The sequence below is a fragment of the Piliocolobus tephrosceles genome, unplaced genomic scaffold (assembly GCF_002776525.5).
Source record: "Piliocolobus tephrosceles isolate RC106 unplaced genomic scaffold, ASM277652v3 unscaffolded_15610, whole genome shotgun sequence".
NCBI lineage: Eukaryota > Metazoa > Chordata > Mammalia > Primates > Cercopithecidae > Piliocolobus > Piliocolobus tephrosceles.
The window spans coordinates 1-18158 of NW_022297211.1; the positions used below are offsets into that span (position 1 = coordinate 1).

At 51.6% G+C, this 18158-nt stretch overlaps 1 protein-coding gene across 1 annotated transcript; it reads left to right on the forward strand.

Annotated features, from left to right (window-relative positions):
• Window positions 1–350: 350 nt before the first annotated feature.
• LOC111533496 (methylcytosine dioxygenase TET3-like) lies at window positions 351–18015 on the forward strand. The gene is made up of 2 exons (XM_023200259.1): window positions 351–1267; window positions 17771–18015. The coding sequence occupies exons 1-2, from the start codon at window positions 965–967 to the stop codon at window positions 17897–17899; spliced, it is 432 nt and encodes a 143-aa protein (XP_023056027.1). The 5' UTR covers window positions 351–964; the 3' UTR covers window positions 17900–18015.
• Window positions 18016–18158: the final 143 nt, after the last annotated feature.

The window sequence follows — 18158 nt, forward strand, 5'->3', positions numbered from 1 at the left end:
CCCTCCCGGCGCCCCTTGCCGGCGCGGGCCGCCCTCCCCAGTCGGGCTGGCGGGCTGCGCTCGGGCGGCGGGCGCCGCGCGCGCGGGCTGCCCCGGGCGCGCCCCCACCTCCAGGCCGCTTCCGTGCCGGGGGGCGCCGGGGCAGTCCCGCCGAGCGAGGCTCTCAGCAAACTTTATTTTGAAAGCTCAGCTCCCTGAGGGAGGGCCCGGCGGCCTCCAGCCAGGGTGTGTGGGGGAATTTTGGTGAAACTCTCACCAGCCCGTGGGGGATGGGAGGAGGGCAACTTTCTTGGAAATCTCACCTTGACCACCCCCTTGAATTCGTAGTCCAGGGCCCCCAGCAGCCCTCAGGCCCGAGGCCGCCTCCCTCAGACAGGGAGTGGGTGCTGGGTGCGTTCTGCCTGAGGTTCTGGGCAGGACCTCATTTGAGCAAGCCCCATCTCTTCCCCCATTTTCTCTTCCCAGAAGCAGGAAGAAGTGACACGTGAAAGTTGTCCCTGAGCCCCGAGTGATGCGCTTCCCCTTTCTGTCTTTTTCAGGCAGCACTGCCTTCTCCGGCGTCCAGACCCTGAAGGAAAAATACCTGGAGAAACTGCTCACTCAGCTCTGCCCCCACCACACCCCTACCTGCTCACCTCATGCCTGGGTCCAGGGTGGGTGAGGGTGAAGAACCCACCGGGCCAAGATGATCCCTTTTCTGGGGACTGCTGCTGGTGTCCTTCCCCAGATCCCGGGCCCCAGCAGGTGGGAGAGTGGCCCCCTACGGAGCCCGATCAGACTGCTGCAGAGGAGGTGAAGAGGGGTTGAGAAGAGGCATCCATCCACGAGACTGAAGTCACTTGCCTTCATCCTTGTGATTCTTGGCTGTTCTAGGCGAGAAGGACCTGTTGGTGGCCTTTGGAGGTGGCGGGAAACTGGACTGTGGTTCTGCCCCAGCACCTATGCCCCCACCTCTGGCAGCATCATGAGCCAGTTTCAGGTGCCCCTGGCCGTCCAGCCGGACCTGCCAGGCCTTTATGACTTCCCTCAGGGCCAGGTGATGGTAGGGGGCTTCCCGGGGCCTGAGCTCTCCATGGCTGGGAGTGAGTCCCAACTCCGAGGGGGTGGAGATGGCCGGAAGAAACGCAAACGGTGTGGTACTTGTGAGCCCTGCCGGCGGCTGGAAAACTGTGGGGCTTGCACTAGCTGTACCAACCGCCGCACGCACCAGATCTGCAAACTGCGAAAATGTGAGGTGCTGAAGAAAAAAGTGGGGCTTCTCAAGGAGGTAAGCTGGCCCTTGCTAGGCTACCCTGTCTCTTCCTTGAGGGCACGGTGATCACGGGGGTCTTGTTCAAGCAAGGCTCGTCCAGTTGAATCCATTCTCTCATTTCTGATCCTCTTGGTCCAACTTTAAGTAGGAGTGTAACTGACATGTTTGGGCTCCTTTGCAGGGCTGACAATTTGTATGAGAGTAACTGGGTAGAAGAGGGATCTGAGCAGGCACCCTAATATCTGATGTTTGCATTTGATGCGGGACTGTAATGTCTACCTTTACCTCTAGAAGTTTCTTGTCCTGCTGCTTGAAGCCTCAAATGTTGTATTTCAAGCTCATGCTAATGCTTGGATGACTTGGGCTTTGATAGTGTAAGATAAGGGATGGAGGCTGATGGATTTGGAGACAAAGTTTTGGATTGACAGCTGGTTTTATGCTGCCCTGATGGAGTGGGATGTTTCTTTCATCGTTTTTCTCAGATGGCCAGAGAGCCGGTTGAAACCGTTTGGGAATCTAATGACAAACTGATGATTTGGGTTCTCCTATCTTAGTTCTTCTTGCAGTCAAAAACTTTATTTCTGTGTTCTCAGGACCTGGCACATTTCCTTGGCAGGTAGTAGGCACTCAGATACTAATTGCATGAATGGATGACATGCTTTTGAGACACCATCAACCCCAGGGAGGTGTACTCCCTTTATTTGGGGGTAGTAAGGTGGAGGAGGGAAGGAGATTTGGGATGAGAGCAGGCAGGGTGAGAAGGAAAGGGAGAGATGGTGACCTTGCATTGGCCATCTTTCCCTCCCATTTTAGTGGCGGACTGCCGGCTTGAGGTTGGTGACAGCAGAGAGTTGGCAGAAGTAGGGCTGAGCGAAGTTGAGCAGCTTAGGAGGAGCGGTGTAGCTGCTGAGGTCGCTCCAGGCAGTGGAACTGGTGCTGGACAGAGATGGAGGCCTGCGCTGTCTTCGAGCTCCCTCTGGCTCTGCCACTCATTTGTCCAAGGGTCCAGACAACTCGGGCCCCTTCTCTGGGCCTGTCTTTTCCTTGGGGGAAGTGGAGGAGTTGTACTTGATGTCTTTCAAAGTCCCTTCCAACTGGGCTGGGAGCTGCTTGCTTCTGAGGACTCGGGTCCCTGTGACTTTGTTGGGCTGGCGGCTCGTGCTCAGGGTTTCCCTGACAGCTGAGTGCAGAGCCGCACAGCGAGCTGGTGGGACTGGTCCCGTGGCTAGGAAGAAAGATTCAAGTGTTGAGAACAGGGAGGTGGGGTTGCTGGATATTTCTGCCCCTTCTCACCTTGTCTTGTCCGTGCCCTGTGGAAGCTGTATGTCCTGACCCAAGGACTGCAGACACGGAGCCCTGTTTCCCCTGTCTCTGGTTAAAGCAGACATCTGGATCACATATGCAGCCCCCAGCCCCAGCCTGGGAGACTTCTCTGTTGCTGGTGTTGGGGATAGTTATAGTCCTGCTGGCCCAGTGCCCCGTGGGTCGCTACTGAAAGCAGGGTAGTATGAAGCGGGGGAGGCTTTACTTCTGGATGTAAGACCTGGTGCTTTGGTGTAGGGAGGAGCTGCTGAGTCTACTTTGTAAAGCTTGATTCCTTTGCGCCCTTGCTTCTAGCATTCCTTTTCTTCCCCAGCCCCCATTGTCTTACTCAGTTCCTCCCATAATTAAACCGGAGGGATGAGGATGCTGAGCTTCCTGGGCTAGGTGTTCTTGGAAGCAGTGGCCCTTGTGAACTAAGTTGAAGTGCTGCTTTTGGCAACAACAGAACATACCTGAGTGAAAGGGGCTGGGAGTGAGGCCAGGGCCTTGTCATCCTGTGTGTAAGCTGTCGGCCCAGGCTGCCGGGTGGTCTTGGTTAAGATATGATGGATCTGGGGTGGCTGAGGCTTAGAGACAACCCTGCTGAGAGATGCCTGCATCCCTGTTGACCTTGCCATGGCCAACTGCCTCTCTAAGCCCCAGGGTCAGGTAAGGTAAGGCTGGACGGCCTTGGGTGTCCGAGGAGAGAGGGTCTACATGCTGATCTGTGGATCAGTAAAGTTCTGTGTTTCTAGAGAAACAAAAGGGGACAGTGGAATGAGTTTTTTTAATAAAGCTAACTTTCTGTGACTTAAAGAGCGGTACTTTTTTTCTAATGATAGATTCTTTTCTAATTCTCGATGTTTAAAATATGCTTTCTTAAAATGTGCTTTATGAAGGTGTGATAGAAAGTAGACTTTTTTTTTTTTTTAAGTCTTTGCTTGGTAAAATACAAAATGGTAACCAGTGCCTCTCTCTGAAAAAAAAAAAAAAAAGTTTTGTTTTTTTTTTTTTGGTCCATGAAAGCTGAATGCCAGAGAGTCACTGTCTAGGGTATACTGCATTTAACGGGCATATCTCTGTCATAATTGAAAAGCTGAGACGTGCCTGAGAGACTGCCAGAGTGGATGAGACCCTAAGACCAGCCCAGCATTTAGTAGATGCTGGGGACTGCTGGGACCATAACCATTGGATCTTAGCAGCCGTGTGGCAGAGGGAACATGTTCCAGGATTGGGGAAGTTGTTTTGGCCATGACTGTTCAGGTGGGGTGGGACGCAGTATCTTAGGAGCCTCTCGGACATCAGACCATCTACCTGCAATCCTGCTTGTGGCACTTCCTCCTTTCTGTGAGAGCACTGTACTCTTCTGGGAACTCTTCCTTACTTCCCTTCTGTCTCCATCTCTTCTAGCTGCCCTTGGGGCTTCCTTCGAACTGTCTGCCTACAGTTACTTTATATCATCCTGTAAGGAGGAGATTATCTTGGGTTTTCCATCTTCTTTCCCTGCTCCTCACTCTTTTTCTCTGGGCTTTGTGGTTGGGGAGGAAGGGTGCAGGGGAATCCCTCAGAAAAGAAGTTCACTATTTTAGGACTAAAGACAGGCTCCCCCCAGGGATGGGCCTTCCTGCCCTAGGAGGAGGTGACTACTTCTCTAGGTCCTAATGTGAGGTTGGGGCAGGTTGGTAGTAGCTGTGGTCTTTCTTCCTAGTTCCAGGAAGAATTTAGAGGGAGGCTCTTTGATTTCATATTCTTTTTACCTGAGTGGTGGCTTAGTAGTACAATGAAGATGACTGATTAGAAAAGTAGGGTTTGGTGAGTATGGAAGCGCAGCAGGTAGGGCTCAGAACCCAGAGTAAATGCTGTGCCCTTCCTCTCTTGGGCAACCAGTGCTCCATCCCTTCTGTGTCCATTTTCTCAGTTGTAAGATGGGAGTAACCCTTCTTTGTAGGGTTGTCATGAGGATTAAATGAGATAAAATATGCATAATGTCTGGCACATAGTAGGTAATCAATGCATGATGACAAAACATTCCTAAACATCTAGAAAAGGATGAATCATTATGCATAAACAACTGTGCATTAGTCTTCGAGCTGTAAAGATGCAATACAAGGGCTAGGTGTGGTGGCTTACTCCTGTAATCCCAGAGCTTTGGGAGGCTGAGGCAGGAGGATCACTTAAGACCAGCCTGGGCAATGTAGCAAGACCCCATTGCTTTAAAAAAAAAATTAGCCAGGCATGGTGGCATGTGCCTGTAGTCCTAGCTCCTGGAAAGACTGAGGTGGGAGAATTGCCTGAGCCCACAGTGGGCCATATTCGAGCCACTGCACTCCAGCCTGCATACGACTCCAGATGCAGTACAAATTAAGCGTTTATCTAAAGGCATTCACCTCACTTGCTCATAGAAGAACCATGAGGCAGAACCGCGGAGCCAGGCAGAGGGAGGGAGGAGTTTGCCAACCTCTGTGCTGGGGGAGGAAGCTAGACATCAAGGAGTCACTATGGTCCTAGGCCTGACTGAAAAATTGCCCATGGGTGAGGGAAGTAAATAACTGTTAAAGCAGGAGAATGACCCTTAAAAAAATGCATAGAAAAATGTGTGCATAAGTTTGAAAGCATGACTGAGGATATTATGGGTGAAAACGAGAGAAATGGAAAGATATAGGTTATGAGAATACTTTCTAGCCCTCAGCCAAGTGGATTTACAGCTTGAAACAGATCTCTGCCAGATCTGAGTCAAGATACCTTGGAATTGGGAATCTTTCAACAGTATCAGAACACCTGGTTAATCCTTGCCCATCCTGAAGATGGAGGCTGTGGAGAGGAATGCATTCAGGCTAGTCTTGGCATCAAAGGGAGAATTGACTAGAGAAGTGGAAGTGATGAGAATCTTTAGAGAAAGGGACCCCATCTGAGCATTTGTCAAGCTTGAGAGGTTGGGCAGGGAGGAGTATTTACCATAGTCTTTAGAATATCGTCTTTAAAATGCAAGCAGTTTTTAACCCCACGGGCCACAGGTTCTAAAATAAAATTAGTTGGAGGGATAGAATTGCTTGTTAAAAAGCAAACTCTGGCTGGGCATGGTGGCTCATGCTTGTAATCCCAGCACTTTGGGAGGCCAAGGCAGGCGGATCACCTGAGGTCAGGAATTCTAGACCAGCCTGACCAACATGGAGAAACCCCATCTCTATTAAAAATACAAAATTAGCCAGGCGTGGTGGTGGGTGCCTGTAATCCCAGCTCCTTGGGAAGCTGAGGCAGGAGAATACCTTGAACCCGGGAGGTGGATGTTGCAGTGAGCTGAAATTGCGTCATTGCACTCCAGCCTGGGCAACAAGAGTGAAACTCCGTGTCAAAAAAAAAAAAAAAAGGGAAACGCTGATAGAACAGTCATGAATGATAGCTTCAGGAGAAAGGTGTTGGTGGGACTAGGGAAGGACTGAACCATCTGTGTGGCTGTATGGGCAGTTCTCTAGTGAGTGAGGGGGTAAAAGGCCAAGCATATTATGTGGAAAGTGGAGACATGGCACTGAAGCAGAGTCAGGAGTGTGGTCTAAGCCCTTAGAGGAGCATCAGGGAGTCCAGTGGCCAGAATGTGCTAAGCCTGTTGGAAAATGTTGATGATAATGTTTTGTATAAGGTTCTAACAAGAGTGAGAAGGAAGAGGTAGGCTTACAACTTTCTAGGGATGGAGAGAGTGGACAGACACTGGGTCCCTGTGGTGTCAGAAGATATAACCTGGGGAAAACAGAGCCAGCCAGTTACCTTACCTGAGTCTGAGTCATTTGCTTCTTACTGAACACCTGCAGATGTGCTCGCAGAATCACAATCTTTTTTTCTTTTTTTTTCTTTTTTCTTTTTTTTGAGACGGAGTCTGGCTCTGTCGCCCCGGCTGGAGTGCAGTGGCCAGATCTCAGCTCACTGCAAGCTCCGCCTCCTGGGTTTAGGCCATTCTCCTGCCTCAGCCTCTCGAGTAGCTGGGACTACAGGCGCCCACCACCTCAGCCAGCTAGTTTTTTTGAATTTTTTAGTAGAGACGGGGTTTCACTGTGTTAGCCAGGATGGTCTCCATCTCCTGACCTCGTGATCTGCCCGTCTCGGCCTCCCAAAGTGCTGGGATTACAGGCTTGAGCCACCGCACCCGGCTCTTTTCTTTTTTTTTTTAAGACAGTCTCTCGCTCTGTTGCCCAGGCTGGACTGCCATGGCGTGATCTTGGCTCACTGCAACCTCCACCTTCCCAGTTCAAGCGATTCTCCTGCCTCAGCCTCCTAAGTAGCTGGGATTACAGGCATGTGCCATCACACCTGGCTAATTTTTGTATTTTTAGTAGAGATAGGGTTTCACCATGTTGGCCAGGCTGGCGTTGAACTCCTGACCTCAAGTGATCTGCCCACCTTGGCCTCCCAAAGGCTGGGATTATAGGCCTGAGCCATTGCGCCCGGCCCTTGTTGTTTTTTTAAATACAGACAGGGTCTCACTGTTTTGCCCAGGCTGGTCTTGAACTCCTGGTGAATTACAATTTTTATGGAATTGTGATGATTGAAAGAGGGCCAAAAGGCCAGAGATAGGCTAAAAGTTCAATTTCTCAAAGAGATTTTGAAAATTGTAAATATATAAGCTTAATGTCAGTTTTTGACAGTTCTAGAACAGATTGTTTAAAAGGTGTTTTGTGAAACTTCAGAAAGGCAAGTGATAAACTTTGAGAGTGCCTGTGGTTCTTTTCAAAGCAGCTGAGGCAAATGAACAGATCTAGATTTCTGTAAATAAATGATGGCATCTCCTGCCAGGTTGGACAGATGAGAAGTCCAATTTTTGACTTAAAGTCATCTTAGAGGGAGGTCACTGATATGACTGCCCTATTCAGTCTGTCGACCATGTAGATCAGGGGTTCCACATTGGGATCACCTGGGAAATGTAACAAAACATGGTACCTAGACCCCACTCCCAAGGGATTCTGATTTAATTGCTCCAGGGTGGACCAAACTGGTCTGGGGCTCCCATGTGTACCTAATGTGTAGTTAGCATGGAAACCCTCTGATGCAGATGAGAGACTGTGAGGTGATGGGCACCTACCTGGATTCTTCTATGGCAAATTACTCACTTGAGTCCTGGGACACCTGCATGGTCCACAGCCTCACTTCCACCTTGCTACTCAGTGGACCAACAGCATTGGCATCACCTGCAAGTTTGATAGAACTGCAGAATGTCCAACCCTACCCCAGACCTGCTGTATTGAAATCTGCACTTTAACCGGATCCCCAGGTGATTTGTATGTCCATGAAAGTTTGAGGAGCTGTCTACAGCATTTCTATGACCAGAAGGGCATGGGACATGGAGCAAGTGGGGCAGGGAGCGGGGGTGGTGATAAATAATCTGTGATGAACAGGCAAAGAATTCGAAGTGCCAGCAATGGTAAAGAGCATGACCCAACCCATTTCCTGACCCTCTAAGCCAGGGAGACAAGGACCTCTTGAGATTTACTGCATGTTTCTGCTTGTTCTTCTGGTATTTGTTTCCTTCTAGTTTAGTGAGTTATCAGTAAAACCTATCAATAAAACTAATCTACAAAGTTATCAGAGAACTCGTGTATTTTATCAGAGAACTCTTTATCAGAGAACTCGTGTATTTGTTCTGACAACAGTCAGGAAAGGGCTCTCAGAAGATGTTTGCTGCTCAGCAGCCTGATTCAGGAGGTTGGAGCTCCATGACACAGTAGCAGATAGTGGTGGTTGTGTAGAGGAGGGGGTGTGTCCATAGAATCTTAGGTCTCATGGAAGGATCTGGAAGCTTATGGAACAGAATGATGTGTGCCCTTTTCACAAGATGAGGTAGTAGGCAAGTCAGATCTGTGGGTGTGGTGGGTGGGTGGCAGTGATGATGCAGTTATTACGTTGAATGATAGAACAGGGGCTAAGGAGGTTGGGGCAGTCAAGTACAGTGAGTCCCAGTAAGACTCAATGGGATTTAATCAGGGCAAATGCAAAGACCTGTACTTGTTTCAAAAAAGAAATGTATGAACTCTGGCTTCCTAGCAAGTAGAAAGAACTGAAACTCTAAAAAGGAATGTTGACAGTCTGTCTTGAAATCTGTCAGAGTGGTCACAGGCAGGACAGCTGAAGGAAGCAGGGCTGTTCAGCTGCTGATGGGTAGAGGAACACAGGCTCAGGCAAAGCGTATGTGAAGAGGAGGTCAGTTCCCTCACTGGAAGGAGTATGCAGGAGGTTTATTAGTGGGTGAAAGTTATTAGACAGACTGAACCCACGTTAGAAAACAGAATTGTGTAGCATTTATGGCTGTTCCAGCACTGAGGAACTAGCCCTGAGAGGTCCTGTGTGACCAGTGCCTGCACGAGTCTGGGTGCTGCCTAGCAGGGAAGTTATGAGGATGCCCTCTGGGTTGTGGGGAAGTGGGGAGGAAGATTCACATTTGGCGGTCTCTTGCTAAGATTATGTGAAGTATATTATCAGGTCTATTTTTTGTTTTGTTTTGATTTTGATACGGAGTCTCCCTCTGTCCCCCAGGCTGGAGTGCAGTGGTGCGATCTCGGCTCACTGCAACTTCCGCCTCCCAGGTTCGAGCAATTCTCCTGCCTCAGCCTCCTGGGTAGCTGAGATTACAGGCACGTATCACCATGCCTGGCTTATTGTGTATTTTTAGTGCAGACGGGGTTTCCCCATGTTGGCCAGGCTGGTCTCAAACTCCTGACCTCAGGTGATCCACTCGCCTTGGCCTCCCAAAGCACTGGGATTACAGGCATGAGCCACTGCGCCTGGTCTATCAGGTCTATTTTCATGTTTTTTGTTTTTGTTTTTTGTCTGTTTGTTTTAACAGAGTCTTGCTTTGTTACCCAGGCTGGAGTACAGTGGCATGATCTCAGCTCACTGCAACCTCCGCCTCATGGTTCAAGTGATTCTCCTGCCTCAGCCTCTCAAGTAGCTGGGACTGCAGGTGTACACCACCATGTCTGGCTAATTTTTGTATTTTTAATAGAGACAGGGTTTCACCATGTTGGCCAATCTGATCTTGAACTCCTGACCTCAGGTGATCCACCCACCTTGGCCGCCCAAAGTGCTAGGATTATAGGTGTGAGCCACTGCCCCCGGCCTATTTTCATGTTTTTTTAGACAACTACATGCAAGAGAGGCATCTATCTTAGACTGCAGCATTTTGGTCAACTTTTAGACTTAATCTTAGACCTAGACCTGATCTCAGACCTCTGTTGGGGTAAGGTCTGTGAACTTTTTTGAAAATTTCAGCCAAATGTTATGTGAATATGCAGGGGTGTGTTTTCTGAGGGTCCATGGTTTTTAGCAGATTGTCAGGAGTATTCAGGACCTCCCAGATTTAAGAAGCATGCTCTACCTGAGCCATCTAATATAGTTGCCATCAGCCACAGATAGCTATTTAAATTTAAATTTAAATTAATTAAGATTATATTCAGTGACTCAGTCATACTAGTCAACTTTCAAATGCTTGTCAGCCACATGTGGCTAGTGGCTTGTGGCTTATGTATTAGTGCAGAGAGCATTTCTGCCATCACAGGAGGTTCTATAGGACAGTGCTGGGAGCCAGCCTTAGAGTGACCCTATGTGGTCCCTGAACTCTCACCAAAGGTTCTTTTTTTTTTTTTTTTTTTTTTTTTTGAGACGGAGTCTCGCTCTGCCGCCCAGGCTGGAGTGCAGTGGCCGGATCTCAGCTCACTGCAAGCTCTGACTCCCGGGTTCACGCCATTCTCCTGCCTCAGCCTCCCGAGTAGCTGGGACTACAGGCGCCCGCCACGTCGCCCGGCTAGATTTTTTGTATTTTTAGTAGAGACGGGGTTTCGCCATGTTAGCCAGGATGGTCTCGATCTCCTGACCTCGTGATCCACCCGTCTCGGCCTCCCAAAGTGCTGGGATTACAGGCTTGAGCCACCGCGCCCGGCCTCAAAGGTTCTTTTTAGGTTGGGGAAATAGCTTCTGAATTGGCAGCTCTCAGGGTTTGGGATCCCAGCCTCCACCCCAAAGTAAGTGGTGAGCTCTCTGGACAGTACTTTCCTGGGTTTTAACCCACCGCACAGTCCACTGCTTCTCCTTGAAGGCATGGCCATGCTTTACTTGTCTGCTATGGGAGAGCTCAGGGACAGGAGTGAGGTGGTGTGCACCACCCAGAGGCTGTCTGGATCCCTAGTGGGGAAAATGACTCCTCCCCACCTACAGTCTTGGTCAGCAGCCCCACTGAGCTGTGTTCATGTTGACTTCCAGCTCCAAACTTATCTCCTGGGTCCTGCCAGAGTTTTCCTCTCTGTCGTGGGTTTTCTTGTTCTGGAAAGGACAATGTGGTGACTGGGTGGGCCAGAAGACCAGGTCCAGGGTCTCAGGAGTTGTCACTAATTTTCCACTCCATTCCCCTTCACTTCTTTACAGCTCCTTTTTGGAATGAGGGGACGATGCTCAGGAAGAGAGGAGGTATTGGAAAGGAAAGAGACCCCTTTGTCTTCCTTTTGAGCCCTGCTGCAGCCTGGCTGGCTGTTTCTGGGAGAGCCCTTCAGAGTTGCTGTGGGCGTCTGCCTCTGTCTGTGCAGGGCATAGGCACTGCACAGTTGCCACACCCAGGGTGGACACATCCCTTGGTGGCCTTGTCTCCTGTCATTTGCATAGGAAATCTGATAGCCTAAGATTATTATTTTTTTTTCATTTTGAGACAAGAGTCTCGCTCTGTCCCCCAGGCTGGCAGTACAGTGGCATGACCTTGGCTCACTGCTACCTCGAATCCTGGATTTGAGTGATTCTTGTGCCTTAGCTTCCCAAGTAGCTGGGATTACAGGCAGGCACCACCACATCTGACTAATTTTTGTATTTTTAGTAGAGACAGGGTTTCGCCATGTTGGCCAGGCTGATCTTGAACTCCTGGACCTCAGGTGATCTGCCTGCCTCGGCCTCCCAAAGTGCTGGGATTACAGGCGTGAGCCACCATGACTGGCTGGATAACCTAAGTTTTTGTTAACTACTGAGGGAAGGGTCAAAAAGAAGGCTGGCAGCCCATTGTAAGATCACTGGCTGGCCTTCGGGTGGCCGCAGGTATGGGGGTTTGTTGCCTGCTTGCTTCAGGTAGCACAAGTATGCAGCTGGGGCACTGCTGATGGCCGTTCCTGCACTGCTGGCTGTGACTTGTATGAATTCTAGCTCTGTTGTGTCCTACCTCTACCATACCTAACGAGGGTGTTAGTGGACAAAATAAGGCACCTCTCACTGCTGCTAGAGCAGGAATTCTAGATTCTCAGAATGGATGGGGAGCTGCATTGGATGGAATTATTTGGTGGTATTGGCCAGACTGTGGGTCCCCCATGCCTCCTGCCCCTCCCAATTACTGCTGGTTCGGGGAAGTCTCAGGAAAGGAGTACGGAGATGCTGGGTCAAAAAGAAGTAACAAAGTCTTAGACTAGAGTCTGCTCCACTGCTGAGTTTTTCTTGTGGGGAGAACATGGGTGGCTCTCTCCTGTCCTATTTTTTATTGGTTGATCTGCCCTTTAAGGTAAGCTCTGTGTGCCCCAGTTCCCTTAATGATGCTGCGAATGATCCTGGAGCTCTAGAAGAGAGAGGGACGGCAGATTCTTACTGTGAGGGCTGGGTCCCGCCTGCACTGTGTTCATGCTGCAGGATGGGGTGAGGTACAGTGAGGGGAGAGGGGGTTGTGAGGGCCAGTGGGAGAAGAGCTGGTGCCAGGAGGACAAGGAGAGAGAGACACCTTCCTGGTGTATCCTGGGTCCCAGGATCTACAAGGTCCCTTGTACCGGAGGCGGCCAGCCCCTCTCTCTGGTGCCGCTTCAGTTTCCCGAGGCAGGACATCATCTGCTTTGACCTGCAGACAGGCAGGTGGCCCTCCTGGCCCCATTCAGCAAACCTTGGCTGGGACTAGCTGTTTGCTGGGCGCTGCACTGAGTCTGAGCGGTCAGTAAAGGGAGGCACATTAACTCCGTCTGTCCTTAATGATCTTGCCGTCTGGGGAGGGAGACAAGCATGAAAACAAATAATTACAGTACATTCTGATAGGGCTAAAAGGGAGGGATGCCTTGAGGGCAGAGACTGGCCTTAGTCACCTTTGGGCCCATAGAGCCCAGCCAGGAAGGGAAAGGACATGTCTTGAGAGTATAGTGACATGTGAAGGATGAGGAGGAGAAGGTCTTCCAGGAGGGGGAAGCACCTCCCCGATCTTGCAGTGTGTAGAGATGCTACCTGATGCTGGCGGCAGGGGTGTGGAAGGATGAGGACAGATTGCTGGGTACCGCCTGAGGATCCTAGAGGTGGAAGGTTAGATGCTTTGTGTTAATTCCTCTTGAAAGTCTTCTGCTAGGGCTATACCCAGGTTTCTATGTCAGCATTCATGCCCCACCTTCTCAACAGCGTCATACAGTCGCTTGTTATCTGCTTAGGTCCTAGAACATTTGGTGGTTCAAGGCTGTTGAATTTGGGGCGAGGAGACCCTGACAAGGTTCACAGACTATAAGACCTTTTCACAAGCATCTTGAAGGGCATGTAGGGTATAGGCAGAGTGTCACCTGCTACCTGTCAGTCTGGGAGTCCCTGGATGCATGCTGTTTGCTGGTAGGAAGCACGAAGATGGAGTTGTTGGCTGGCTCCGACTTGTTTCCCTTGAGTGTTGCTGGGTGCCTTGGTTCAGTCTGGTTCTGCTGCATCTCCAAGGAGAGGAGCATCTTTTCTTCTGTTGCTGCTGCTCCTCCTCCTCCTCAGCCTCCTCCTCCCTGTGATTGTCGTTGACACAGACTTCCGCTGCCAAAGCTAATTGTGAGGCCTGATCAGTGAATGAAGGCAAAGGCAGTTCCCATGACAACCGCAAAGAGTTTCAAATATAGGGGATGATGTGTGTGTGATGGGCGGCAATTACTTGGGTGGAAATTGATGCGTGGACACCGGGGACTTCAAACATAGGCTCTGAAGGTGGAGGGGGTGTTGGGTTTTTTTTGGCAGGATTCTTTGTGTGATGGAGAGAAAAGGAGGTCACAGACTTCCCTCATAGTCAATTCCAAGTGCCTTCAGTGTGTGGAACGTAGGCATAGCCCTACAGGGGCTTTGGAGAGGCACAGCTCCAGTCATTCTGGTTGGGGATGCAGGACACACAGAGAGACAAATAACAGTACCGGGGTGAGATAAGAAATGTTAGAAGTGCTGTTGGTTGGCAGAAGACTGGTGTAATCAGAGAAGGCTTCCTGGAGGAAGCAGGGCTTAAACTGAGCTTTGAAGTAAAGCCCTGTGAAGAGTGACCTCATTCAGGACACAGCCATGGTGAGAGAGGATGAGAAGCCTGTCTCTCTCTACCCTCTACCAGCTCTAGAAGAGGTAGGTGGATATGAAAATCATAGAGCAACACAGAGCAGCCTTGGCTGTGCTGCTGCAAGTGAAGGGGTGGCAAGAACCCTGTGCATTCATTTTCTGGCTGTGTGACCTTGGGCAAGGTACTTAGCCTCTCTGTATCCCAATTCTTCATCTGTAAAATGGGCACAAATATTTCCTGTCTCATTGGTTTGTTTAGAGAGTTAAGTAAGATGTACAGTATATCATGCTGTAGGTATGGGGCCTGACATGGGGTTGGCGCTTGGTTGATTTCTTGTAAATCCCCCCAAGAATGTGTCTGGTCGTGTCTGTGTTTCTTGATCTTTGAATATCTGTGTGGAATCCAGCCTGTGGGTATCCATTTTGTGTGTCCTGGAAGTGAGTAAATCCATTCACCTCTCCAGTGAGGAGGGCTGTGGCTCCATTCCTCCTGCTGGGAGCACAGTAGGGTCTGGGGGTTGTGACAGAAGGTGTGGAGGGGAGGGACCCTTGGCCCCCATGCAGAGGGGTTCTAAGTACCTGTGAGTGGTCACTGTAAAGTGCAAAATTTAGAAAAGGGGGCAGATAGAGATGGGAGGAGGATCAAGAGGGGAGTGGAGAACATACTGGCTGGAGGCAGAGTAGCCCTGGCATGCACCTCTGTGACTCCCTTGAGCCCAGGCATTCCACGAGCCTCAGAAGAGGGAATGAGGCCAGGGTGAGATGGGGTTGGGAGCAGGTGGACTGCCTGGGGGACTATGGGCTCCTCTTCTGGGCTGCTTTTCTGGTGTAGCCGAGGGCTGCTGGAGGGCAGGGTGGGGACCTGTGTTTGGGGTAGGACTGAATTACACAGGGAAGTGAGTGGAGCCAGGAGTTGGGGTGGGAACTGGGCTCTGTGGCTCCTTCAGGCTGCTGAGGAAGATAGGTGCTGATTGAGCAAGTCTGGGAGGAGATCACAGTTCAGTTCTGGCAGGTCCTGCCCTCCCAGGACAGCAGGTGTCCCTCAGAACCTTGAGGACCTCAGGGAGAAGACTGACCAGGAGAGGGGCCTCCACATCTCAGTGCCCAGCCCCCTGCCTCTCCACCCTCCTTGTGTAGAAACTTGGCTCAGCACATTCCAGCTCTGTGCAGAGCCTAGGAAAGTAGGGAAGACAGGGCCCCCGCCCACGTGGGAGGACTGCCGTGTAAATAAATAACTACGCTTCATTGTGACTGGTGCCCTGGAAGAAGCAGTACACTGCTCTGTCAGGACCTGGGAGGAGCGGATGATGCTCATGGGAGCTTGGCGATCTGAGAAACTGGCAGGGGGAGGCAATGTTTAAACTAAGTCTTGTACCACATTAGCTTGCCAGGTCGGGGGAGGTGGAGAGGGATCCAGGCAGAAAGAGCAGCACCGGGAAGTCTTTGAGGCATGAAAACATTACTAGATCCATAGCTTAAAGGGAAGTGATTGGGTTCAAGTGACCTCGGTCTTCTTTGTATCTCCCTGGGGTTGGCAGAGGCGGACAGAACTTAGAGAATTGGAAAGAGAAGGACCTAGACTTGAATTCCAGCCTACCACTCACCAGCTGTGTTGACAGGCAAGTTAACATCGCAAAGTCCTTCCATTGCCCTGTTAGAGATGAGGTTGTATGTGGGGTAAGTCAAATGAGGATGATCCTACAACATGGTTGGCACAGGGTCTGGCATGTAGCAGGGGCTTGATAAACTGTGGCAGCCGCTGCAGCAATCCTACTAGTTGTTACTGTCCAAGCAGTGTTTGTCTCTCCTATCCAGCAGCAGACTGTATGGGGGGTAGGTGTGAGGGCAGTTTTGGGGACCAGGATAAAGGAGGGACTCCACTTGGCCTGGTCATTGTCAAAGTTGAGGGGCACAGAAACCCATTGTTCCACCTGACCCATGCTGAGGACACTGTTCCTTGCCATGCTTTGCCACCTGCCTCCCTCCCTGCCCTGGGAGGAGCCCAGGAGGGCTGCCCTTTGTTCACAGGGGGAGGCAGATTTGGGCCCTGATGCCTCCTGGAGGCTCCTCACTGGAGGCCAGCTTTCCTATCTCTCCACAGGCAGCCCATCCTGTTCTGAGTACCCGCTTTGGGCCCCTGGGGAGGGGACAGCAATTAGGCATCTGTGGTGTAGTGGGTAGGAGAGCGAATCACTGGGTCAGGGGATCTCAAACATCCTATCTCATCCTGTGAGTCACTTCTCCCTGGCCTCAGCTTATTCATCTGTGAGAATGAGAAGGAGCACCCAGTGAGCTCTTCCAGAAATTGATTCACCTGCAGTGAATCCTCACAACTGGATGAGGTAGCTGCTATTTCGAGTTTGGTTTTATAAGATGAGCAAAGAGTCTATGAGAGGTAAGTTACAACTAGCTAGTGATGGAGCCTGGAGTTTGTGGGTACCGAAGTGTGTAGAAGTCACTTCCTGGGAGGTAGAAGCTCTGGGGTGTTCAGCTACAGGGAGGGACTGGGGTAGGGAATGATGTGCCCCGGGTGGCCCAGGAAGTAAATCCAGGAGTGGATTGCAGGGCCCAACTCTCCCTTCTCTGTTCTTTCTCATCCTGCCCTCTTTTCAGTCTCCTGATGCAGCTTTCAAAGGCTGAGTCTGGAAACTGGAAGGCCAGAGCTCTTGGGGTCTCGGCTACCTCCCCTCCTCTGCCTTTCCCAGAGATGGGAAGCTCTGAGGTCTGGGGACCCTTGGGATCCACCAAGAGTGGAGAACCCATGGTGGGTTGTTGGTGGGGAGGCTGTCTTGGATGGGTATGTTCTGGCGGGGCTGGGGGGTGATCCTAGAGTGAGGTGTGGGTGTTTGTGTGTGTGGAGGAGGGCAGGGTTGACACAGGAGGTGTGGGCTCAGAGGAGCCTGTTTTCTGAGGTGGGCGCTGGAGCAGGGAGGAGCAGAGAGCTGCATGGCTGTTAAGAGTATGGTCTTCAGAGCTGACAGACCTGGCTCAGAGTCCCGGCTCTACTGTTTACTGGCTGCCTCACCTTGGGTAAGTTGTTTCACTTATTTTATCTCCTCCTCTGCAGAATGGAGTAAAGGTTCGTGCTGCCTGGACTTTTTCTTCTTTTTTGAGGATGAAGGGCTATTGCACCTCATGCCCTTGTGACAGGGCCCGGTGCCGTCCTGGCTTCTGCCAGGATGATGCTGGGGTTAGATAGTGGATAAGCGGGAATCCCCCCAGCGTCTGCTCCGCTCCGCCCGGAGGCGCAGTCTGTCATCTTTGATCCTGGAGGCGCAGAGGATACCTTCTGGGTATTACCTTCAGGGTCCCCGCGGGAGGAGGCTGGGGGTGCCCTGGGATGCCCCAGCCTGCCGGGGAGCGGCACGGCGGGCCTGGGAAGCAGCCAGCGCGGCTCAGCAGCACCCTCAGAAGCGCCCCTGCCTCCCGGCTGGGCAGGTCCGCCGGGCGGGGGCAGGGCCGGCCGCGGGGATTGGCTAGCGAGCGCGCCGCCCCCTCGCACACCAGCCCGGCGGCGGGGAGGGGAGCGCAGCCGGCAGCTGGCCGCCGCCTCCTCTGCAGTGCCTCCCTCCGCGCGCTCCCTCCGGCGGGGATAATGGGAGGCCCGCCGGCCGATGCACCAGAGGAGGCCGGCCGAGGTAGAGCGCGCGGGGCCGGGGATGGCCGGGCGGACGCGGGCGGGGGGTCGCCGTCCTCTCGGATCTTGGGGGGATTCTCAGAGGAGAAATGAAAACAAAAACACACTGGAAGGCGGAGGAGCCCGTCTGCCGTGACCCGGACGGCAGCTGGAGGCAGGAAGATGGTCCCCGATAGCCTTTCTTTCCCAGGCTGCATCCCCTCCCGTTTGCCTCCTTCCCCTCCGGCCGGGCTTGGGGGGCTGTAGCAGGAGGACTTTGCTGCCTTCCCGGTACCCGCCTGGCTCACACGTTCCTCTGGCTTCTTTTGCAGGTGGAAATAAAGGCTGGTGAAGGAGCCGGGCCGTGGGGACAAGGAGCGGCTGTCAAGGTACCTTGTGTGTGTGCGTGCGTGTGTGTGCGTGTGTGTGGTGGCGGTGAAGTGTTTGACCGGATTGGATAAAAATAAAGGGTCTCCTCTGGTGATCCCTTAATCTCCCACTGTGTGTGTAGCAGCAGCTGAGGGGGAGGGGCGGCGGGGGTGTGGGCGGCCAATGAATTCTCAGGCCTGTGTGGGTTTTGTTTGGATTCTTTTTGCTTTCTCAGCTGGATGGTTTTGGGTGCAGTTGGGGTTTGGTTTGTTGAACTGTTTTTTTTGTTTGTTTTGTTTTGTTTTGTTTTTTTTTTAAGACATGCAACCCACTCCCCACCCCTGCCTCTGG

Excerpts from the sequence above, each read along its gene's own strand:
- LOC111533496 (XM_023200259.1), top strand. The coding sequence starts at position 965 with ATGAGCCAGTTTCAGGTGCCCCTGGCCGTCCAGCCGGACCTGCCAGGC. Across the intron at positions 1,268-17,770 it reads AAGTGGGGCTTCTCAAGGAG|GTGGAAATAAAGGCTGGTGA; the intron begins GTAAGCTGGCCC and ends CTTCTTTTGCAG.